Below are 10076 nucleotides of genomic sequence, written 5' to 3'. Positions count from 1 at the left end.
TCTGAAGGAGTCCAAGGCTATTTTGCTGTATTGTTTCTGGTTACATTTGGAAATTGAGTTATTTCTGTTTTGTTCAGAGCACACACCTGACAAAAGACCATTGATATTAAATATTGATGATGATGATGACTTTGTTATGGTCCGACCGAAATTACATTTTGTCAGGAGATGTAGTCGGCCCTTGGGTGATTTAATATTTTCTAGTGTGGCCCCTTTGAAAACAATGTTGGACACCCCTGGCTTAGGTCATATTTTGAAATGTTTTATTGTTAGACTAGTTTTAGTTTACGAGTAAATACCATAATATTTTAAACTAAAATGTATTTGGGCTGGCTGTGATGGTTTCCTAATGCTTGATTTATGTTGTGGGAGAGTGCCATGCACACAACCAAGCATAACATGCTCTATGGATCTATTCTCCACTAACTTTCCACTAACTAGTCCCTCCATTTTAGACTAGTAGTTTTTAATTGTTGAAAAATGTCAATGCATTTAGTCATAATTTTAGTCATCATAGCTTAGGTGTTTTTTTTTTTTTATCCCACAAATTTGTAACACGTTTTCCACCCACTGCCAATTGCTCTTCTGACATCACAATGATGTTGCAAATGAAAGACCAAGACAGAATTCATTTGCACTGACCTGCTCTCAGCAGAAGTATATAGCTGACCTGTTCTGACATCACAATGATGACTCGACCAGCTCAGCAATCCTGTCATTTTGACTTGTTTTAAGTTTTCATTTTCCACCTGAAACTCACTGGCCTTAACGATTCTTCTGTGAAGCACTGCACCCATGCTTCACATGCGTGTTCAGCTCTGTGTGAGAGAAATGATGTCCTGCTCTAAATCAGTAAAAACACCCTAGCTCTTTCAGTGTTTAATGTGATATAGCAAAGCATAAATGCTTTCATCTCATATGAATTGTTTGGAATTGAGACAAAGTCAATGTATGATGATGATTTGTTAAAAAGTTTATTAGTAGGCCTATTGTTTATTATTAAACCAAATATCCCCCGGGTCAAGATGAACTGAACAAAGCTGAAATGAATCCGAACCGAACTTAATGGGTAATCTCAGTTGAGTTGGTTCATTCTGGATTATATGGCAATCATAATGTAAAACATGCTCAGGTATAGGTATTTCCCACAGTGATCACGTTTTTCGTTACGATTGTCATTGTCCATAATCCAGAATAAATCAACTCAACTGAGAATCTCGGTCTGTGGTGCTAAACACAATTCAAACCACAATCACACCTGTTACACCCTGGTCAAAACGACTTTGCGCGGCTATGGTCAACACGATTCCTTGTATTTTGGGTTAGGGTTAATATAGTTTCCCTTCCCCGTCATCTGTCTTCATAGTTGTCATCGTCACACTGACCTGGATGTCACTGCCATTGATGTGCATGCGACTGATCGTGTCGGAGCCCACATCTGTCCAGTAGATCATCTGCTGCCGATAGTCAAAGTCCAGAGCCACCGGCCTCTTCAAGTCCTGTCACACCACAGCAGTTGTGTTAAGTCTCTGACAGAAATAGATTCTGGCATTATAACTGTGCAGAATATAGTATAGGATGTGTTGCCAATGGTTTTCACCTGTTTGAGCACTATGTCGTTGGAGCCGTTCAAGTTCATCTTCTTCAGGTGGTTGCCACTGACAAAGATGAGGAAGGGCTCTATGTCTAGAGTAAGACATCACATTTTAGTTTATTTACCTTTAAAAATACACTAGGAGACTTACTTCTTCTTCTTGTTCTCAATTATAGACTGGGAACAAAAAGTGTCCCTGGCATTTTTGACTGGACCGATCCACCACTCTTTTGGTGATGATGAACTGGTTGTTTGTGACCGTAGGTCACTATTTAGTATGAAAACTTGCAACTCTGTATGTCTGTCACACACACATGCTCTTCTGACATTACAATGATGTTGCAAATGAATGAATATAATGGGCATTCCCAGATGATGCCCTGTACCACAAAAAAAATTGCACATTTGAAACTTGGAGATACGAGGTTTCTGCCCGAAAGTGACGATTTACTTTGTTGGCCGAAAAATGGAACGAAGGCCGACATTTTATTTTTAATTTTTTCCTAATGGCCGGCCTGGACCGTCCGGGAATGAACCGGCCGTTCGGGAGTTGGCCCGCTTTTCCCAATGGCCAGCACGTCCCTGCAACCAACGCCAACCACATGTCACTATGATGACAAAATGTATAAAGTGGAACACACATCAGCTGCAGACAGACTTCGTAAACACAGCCACCACCTTTATTTTCAGTGAAAATACCCACACCGGCAGCATCAGATACACACTCACACGCATTCACGCCTCAACCACCACGCCACTGTTCTATTTCCAGGCGCTGCCACGCAGTGTGTATTACCCATAAGCCTAAATAGAATGCTACAATCCAGCTGTGTTGTCTAGAAATATGAGGTTATTGCAACAGTAGTTGTGGAACTTTCTCAAACTCTGGACAAAGTAGCTTTGAAGGGAATGAAGCTTTCTAGGATGCAGCCATTTGTCTTTTCCTGCTTTTTTCCCTTGCTGCTTTCTTTAAATTGTTCATGCTAAACCACTTTATCGCTGCTTGCAGCTACATTTTATTCATTTATGGTTTGTCTGTCTTTCTGTTGTGTTTTTATTTTTTTTGGTTTGTTTTTATGGTAGGGGGCGATCATTAGCAGACAAATGACACACGGACGGACAGGGGCAAAATAATCTCAGACAGAAGTGGAGGAAGTTAATAAATATGAGCAGAAACAGTAGAGCGAGTTCCACCTGGCCTGGCAGAGATATGCATTCCTTCCTTTTTCTTTTTTGTCTGTAATGTCATTGGATTGCAGAGTAAACCTAGATCCACAGTTTGTGCACCAGTGCTTTAGCAGCCACTATAGCCTGCATCCATCCATCTTTCTGTCTATCTATCTATCTATCTATCTATCTATCTATCTATCAGCCAAATCTATGTCTGTGTTTACGTCATTCAAAGGGAAAACCCTTGAAAAAAACACAGGTTGACATCGTCCAATTGGAAAACCCTTGAAACAACACAGAGTGACGTCATCAACTGGGTGATGACGTCACTACCATCACCACCAACAGCCAATGATCCATTCATTCTTACCTGTAGGGCTACAGATCACACCAACATCCTCACCATGACCGCAGTTGTGTACACCAAATCCATTGTGTGAGCAATGAGTTAGAGACCTTTCACTTCCTAAACAACGCACATTATCCATCCAGATTGAACCACTCCCTTGGCCAAAACGGGCACCACCAGGAGATCTCTGTGCCGCCCCACAGCTCAGCTCTCTGCAAACCACCTCAGCATCTTTCAGGTCCCAGGAGTCATCACAGACTGTTCCCCATTTGTTGTTGTGATAGATCTCCACCCTGCCAGAGCACCGCCCACCACCATCCACCAGCCTCACTAAACCTGAACATGAAAGAAGAAGAAATCACACCCAGTGTGAAGTGAGTGGTGCTTTTCATGAGTTAATTTCATTAAGCATCCCACAAAGCTTGGCCAATGAGTCAAGTGTGGGACGTACAGTACATACCGGTACATACTGTATGTACATACAAACAGACTTACAGACTAAGCCAAATACAAACAGACTTACAGACAAAGCCAAATACAAACAGACTTACAGACAAAGCCAAATGTAGGAGCTTTGAGTGTTGAACCTAGAGGAGTGTTAGACCCAGACCTTTTTTAAATATACAAAACCCAATTGAATCAAGTGACTTAAAAAGTGTCACAAAAGAAAGACATTAAAATGAGCCCACTCCTGTTTGAAAGGTGAAAATCCTAACCTGCATCTTGTATCCCAGAATGGTGGAAGTTAATAAATAATCTGCAATAACAGTAGAGCTGAAGGCACTAACTAGATGTTTAGATCTGTCACTGGTCTTAAACAAGTTAAACATATTGTCCCCCACCCCGGTTGAGCTGAATGAATGACTGACAGGTGACGAACTGGGCCTAACAGGAAAAGAAAGAAAGAAAGAAAGAAAGAAAGAAAGAAAGAAAGAAAGAAATATACAAAAATGAATTTGAAATGAGAGATATGACATCCATTCTTACCTGTAGGCCTACAGATCACACCAGCATCCTCACCATGACCGCAGTTGTGTACACCAAATCCATTGTGTGAGCAATGAGTTAGAGACCTTTCACTTCCTAAACAACGCACATCATCCATCCAGATTGGACCATTCCCTTGGCCAAAACGGGCACCACCAGGAGCACTCTGTGCCGTCCCACAGCTCAGCTCTCTGCAAACCACCTCAGCATCTTCCAGGCCCCAGTCGTCGTCACAGACTGTTCCCCATCTGTTGTTGTGATAGATCTCCACCCTGCCAGAGCACCGTCCACCACCATCCACCAGCCTCACTAAACCTGAACATGAAAGAAGAAGAAGAAATCACACCCAGTGTGAAGTGAGTGGTGCTTTTCATGAGTTAATTTCATTAAGCATCCCACAAAGCTTGGCCAATGAGTTAAGTGTGGGATGTACAGTACATACCGGTACATACTGTATGTACATACAAACAGACTTACAGACAAAGCCAAATGTAGGAGCTTTTAGTGCTGGACCTGGAAGAGTGTTAGACCCAGACCTTTTTTAAATATACAAAACCCAATTGAATCAAGTGACTTAAAAAGTGTCACAAAAGAAAGACATTAAAATGAGCCCACTCATGTTTGAAAGGTGGAAATCCCAACCTGCATCTTGTAGCTTATCACACACCCAAAAAACTGATTCAACCCCCCTATAAATGTGACACATATAAATTATGTTTGCTTTATTTAATTACTTCACTTCAAGGCATAAGCATATACATTTAATTGATATAACTCAAATATTATTAATAGTGCCAGATGTGATACATTTACATTATGTTGGCTTTATTTAAATGTATTTAATTATAATATATGCAAATGTATTGAATTGATGTAACTGAACAAATATTAATCGTGCTTACCTTAAATATATACATTTACAATATATGCATTTTTATTAAATTGTTCCAACTCAAATGTAATTAATAGTGCTTATACAAAATCTATTCATTTAACATTATGCATTTATATTACATTCATGTAACTCAAATCTTAGTAATGGAATTTAAAAACACATTGAAAATGAGTTCCAATGAAAACTCCCAGAGTCCCATAAACCACGCCTCTCACCAATTTTATTGAGTAGTTTTTAAGGCTGAAATCATTCTGAGAATATTGTTTGAATCCAACTCAATTTTATTAAGTAGATTTTACAGATCTGAGAAGTGACTCCAGCCCTTTCCCTTGATTGGTCAAATAAGTTGGTCACATGTTATGCAAAGCATGCTGGGAACAGCATTTTTCTAGGTTTTCAGGGAAATGTTTAAGCTTTCGGGAGCTAAAAATGCTAAATGTATCATATCAATGTGTCTGCCTTGGCAAGATGACTGTCATATGTCAGAATTTGATTTGTCAGTATTTGAGCCTAAACCCTAACCCTAACTGCTAGGCTGCTAGTTTAAGCTTGAGCTCCCTCCCCATGCTAGGCTAAAAGAGAAGGACTCATGGTAACTTAGAGGTTATTGCGTTGGTTTTCTCTTAAATGTTCTGATTATTCAATAATCACTGCTATTGCATATATCCATTATGCATCTGTATGTTGATATTGTAAAACTTGAAACAAATCATCCAGAAGAAAACCTGAAACCGAACTCTTCTTATGTAAATGTAAAAGTATTTTATTTAACTTAGCTTAATTCCATAAAAATGAGTTGAACCAACACATTTACGTTAACATTTGTTTGAGTTGGACAAACGTAAATTAATTAAGTTCATATAATTAACTTGGCTTAAGTTAATGAAAATGAGTTGGACTAATTGAACAACATGCATTGCATTGAATGTAGATTTGACTTGGGACTACATATATCCCATATATAAATTTACTCATATAAAATGGGTGGAAAAGTTTCACACATTTAAAATGTGTTCAACTGAGAGATTATTTTTTTGGGTGCAGAATGGAGGGAGTTAATAAATAATGTGCAATTGTAACGGAGGTGAACCGAACCTCCCCACCCGGGTTCGTACCCGGGTCTCCCACGCTAAAGTCCAATGTCTTAACCACTAGACCAAAGAGACATCTCTTTGGTCCGGGGGAGATACTAGACTTTTGAGGCTTCAAGGCTGGGGCTGCGACTCTCTCCGTCACACTCACCCCCCTTTGACCTCCTCCTACGGGGAAGCCCGAATCCGGGTCACGGCACCAATGTAACGGAGGTGAACCGAACCTCCCCACCCGGGTTCGTACCCGGGTCTCCCACGCTAAAGTCCAATGTCTTAACCACTAGACCAAAGAGACATCTCTTTGGTCCGGGGGAGATACTAGACTTTTGAGGCTTCAAGGCTGGGGCTGCGACTCTCTCCGTCACACAATAACAGTAGAGCACCACTCTGAAGGCACTAACTATGTAAACTATGTTTAGATGTTGAATGTTCACAGACTTTTGTGATGAATCCATTTGGCTTTTGTGTCGTACTGCCATACCTTTAAAATGTCAATAAAACGTTTAATCAATCAATCAATCAATAGCAGCCACTGTAGCCGTGTGGCTAGTTACAGGTGTTGGACTTTTACCCTGAGATTCAAACTGTCCCGTTTCTGCGCGACGTACTGTAGGTGGATACCTTTTAGGAGGCAGAAGTAGGTTGGAGTCTATTCATTTACAATGAGAGAGCTAATGTGAACACAGCTTCTGAACTATTATTTTGCTCCATGGTCACTGAACTAAATACTGGACCCGATCGTCACAAGACACATAATATTAAAATACAATTGTCATACTAAAGTGGCTTTTTTCAGCGACACAAAAAAGGAGAAAATCAACTTTATTATCGCCCTTTATCTGTCCCAGCAACACACTCTCGTGGGATCTATAGCGTCAGTTCTCCAGTAAACAGGACGTTCACGAGATTTGCCGTCAGAGCCTGCTCCCACTTAGGAGGCTATTTGTAGGCTTTGTGTACCATGTCGCCCTCTAGTGGATCCAATGAGGTTGCGCTATCTTCATGAATTAAATATCTTTGGTGTTAAATATCCTTGGTGCGGCTTCATATGAACGCTGGATAAAAAGTGACAACGCAACAGCGATGTCCCGGGACCTCATTTTCTCTACAGAGCGTTGTCGTCTGAACATGGCCTTATACTCAACTACTGCATGTTGATGCATTCACTTCTATTATTTCAGAGACAAATATTGTACTTTTTACTACACAAAATTATTTGATTTACTAGTTACTTAGTAGATTTTGATTATTGTTTCAAAACACACATGAACCATTCAACCCTATTTAAACAGATCTACAAGCTCACGTCGCAATGTGAACTTGGTGATCTGTCACGTCAAGTTTACAATCTGAACACTAAAAGAGAAACAAAAATCATAGTGCGTGCCAATTCAACATATTTCTATTGTTCTTTGTAAATACGAAACAACAAAAAACTGGTTAAGGCAGTCAAGACAACAGCAATTGATTAAGAATACGAATGTTTTCAACCTGGTGTTCTTACCTTTGGCGTTAGCAGTCACTAAGTTGAGAGTCTGCAGCCATAGGAAGAGGAGACAGCTCTGCGTTATCAGATGCATGGCTGACCATTAAAACTAAATGAACTGTGAGAACAGCGGACTTCACAAGCAAAACAATGTCTCAATGGATTCTCCAACAAGGGACTATATATGTGTGTAATCAAACCCGCACACACTCACGCACACACACACACACACACACACACACACACACACGCACAGTGGACTTACTGGTGCATGCGTGCATGCGTGCGTGGGTGCGTGGGTGACAGAGAGGACGGCCTTTGGTCTCGCCAATGTTTCGAGGGCACAGATCCAAGTGCCAGCCCGAGCAAGGCCATAAAATAAATCAATGGACATCTGGAGCAGTGTTACGGTATGTCACGGATACCCATTTTTTGGGAAACTCTGCTCTAGAGTTTTGACAGTTTTCAGTATTTCTTTGTCGTAGTCTTTTGAATAACATTCCATTTTTGTTATAGTCAAATCTGAAATGTTTTGGTTAGTTTTAGATAAAATATCGTAAGATTTTATTCGACTAAATCTACAGTTGATTTTGTCGACTAAAATGTATTTCGGCGGCAACGTAATGACCCTAAGTGTAGCCAGTGTTCTATTGGCATCTGCCTCCAAGTCTCGGCGCCAGGTGTTTCGTGGCCGACCTCTCTTTCTTTTCCCTTGAGTGAAGTATTATACGTTATTTTGAATTCCGGACTTTTACTTGTAACAGAGTACGTAGGCCTATTTCTGCATTGCAGTATCAATACTTTTATGCAATTTCAAAAGTGAGTAGTACTTTTTCCACCACTTACTGGGAAGGTCTGAGGTGAAGCAATACAACAGAAAAGGGACTTAGAATCTGGGTTACTTTGTGAATATGACACCAGAGGCTGTTATTTTACAGACATTGTTTACTCTATAATTGCATCACTGCCAGGAACAAGAGTTCAAGCAAGGTCTGTAAACATCAAGGATCAGTAATGAGAGTAAACAAAGTATCAACTAGAAGCAGTGCTCTTCCGAGCAGAGGTCTCCAGTCTCCACCATGTCAGGTATAGTCTAGTAGCCAGAAAGTGAACCCGGACATTTTGAGTACCCTAAAGTTTTATGTTAGAAATGTTGAGTATGGGTCCCCAGCAGTTAAAAACTGCCGGATGCTAACTTGCATATGTTGGGCAATTTTCATAATTAGCATAATTAGCTTTAATTAGCATAATCACCTATAATAATGAAACATATGTCAAAAACTGATTGGCCGATTTGAACAATATTGGAGTGGTTTTGGGGGTTATTGAGAATGCTGAATCCATTTCTGATATTTTCTAAATTCAAAATGGCCGTTTTAAACCGGAAATGGCCATATACCAACTTAAATTGGGATGATTTTGATACTTTTTTGTTGATTTTCCAAATGATGAAGTGACTATTAATCTATAATCTATAAGCATATAAATAACCACATTTATAATTTAATTCATAATCAAAATCAACAAAAAAGTATCAAAATCATCCCAATTTAAGTTGGTATATGGCCATTTCCGGTTTAAAATGGACGTTTTGAATTTAGAAAATGTCAGAAATGGATTCAGCATCCTCAATAACCCCCAAAACCACTCCAATATTGTTCAAATCTTCCAATCAGTTTTTGACATATTTTCCATTATTATAGGTGATTATGCTAATTTAATCTAATTATGCAAATTATGAAAATTGCCCAACATATGCAAGTTAGCATCCGGCAGTTTCTTACTGCTGGGGACCCATACTCAACATTTCTAACATAAAACTTTAGGGTACTCAAAATGTCCGGGTTCACAATGGGGCTCTATGGGCTGGCTACTGGACTATATTGTGGCCTCCTGGTAATAGGCCAATGTGAAAAGGGTGCCAAACTGTCAACGTTTCTGGCTTAACTGATTTCTAAAGACAGGTCTGTTGAAATATCAACATTTTTGAGGAACTGTGTGTGTGTGTGTGTGTGTGTGTGTGTGAGAGAGAGAGAGAGGAGTCAAGGTGACCTCTTCGCGTTAGTTGCAACAACGTTCCTATTTTTTCCTTTTTCTTTACCACTTCTTGATAAAAATATATTGCTTATTTTTTTCAAAACAATTGTTTTACACAAGTCGGCATCCTGGTGGCGCTATAAAACACCACTGATCGGTGGAGTTTATTGTTTAACATCTTCATAAAGTCAACTTAATTTACAACTCTATATACACAATTCTACACAATTATAAAATTGTTCTTTTGATTGATGTTTTGCCTGTTAATATCTCTACATCCCATCAATACAGCATGGAATTGTGGACAAAATCTTCACCCAACCATAATGAAATATACGTTTTGGGTGTGAGAGGCTAAATCTCATCAAACGGTGGTCTATTGCTCAAATGCCGAATAAATATTGGTCCTAGATATGAAAAGGCTTGTAAGCCATTACCCCTCGCAACAAGCTATAGCTTCCTGTATC

General features: G+C 39.7%; 1 protein-coding gene across 10 annotated transcripts in view; it reads right to left on the bottom strand.

Moving 5' to 3' along the window:
- The window catches only part of LOC308288170 (scavenger receptor cysteine-rich domain-containing protein DMBT1-like), a 47225-nt gene extending 39490 nt beyond the window's left edge, over window positions 1-7735 (bottom strand). For 9 of the 10 annotated variants that reach the window (XM_080729520.1, XM_080729522.1, XM_080729523.1 and 6 more), the window contains exons 1-5: window positions 7591-7735; window positions 4101-4415; window positions 3135-3449; window positions 1601-1686; window positions 1386-1499 (exon numbers count right to left, since the gene is read on the bottom strand). In XM_080729520.1, the coding sequence (XP_080585646.1) occupies window positions 1386-1499; window positions 1601-1686; window positions 3135-3449; window positions 4101-4415; window positions 7591-7666 (906 nt within the window). In that variant the 5' untranslated portion in view covers window positions 7667-7735. The remainder of the gene's footprint in view (window positions 1-1385; window positions 1500-1600; window positions 1687-3134; window positions 3450-4100; window positions 4416-7590) is intronic. The other variant, XM_080729528.1, reaches the window with a different exon arrangement.
- Between the last annotated feature and the right edge of the window lie 2341 nt (window positions 7736-10076).

This window comes from Nannobrachium achirus (genome assembly GCF_963921795.1).
Source record: "Nannobrachium achirus genome assembly, chromosome: 7".
Classification (NCBI taxonomy): domain Eukaryota; kingdom Metazoa; phylum Chordata; class Actinopteri; order Myctophiformes; family Myctophidae; genus Nannobrachium; species Nannobrachium achirus.
The sequence above is the reverse complement of the archived record's forward strand: the minus strand, read 5'-3'. Positions and strand labels throughout refer to the sequence as shown.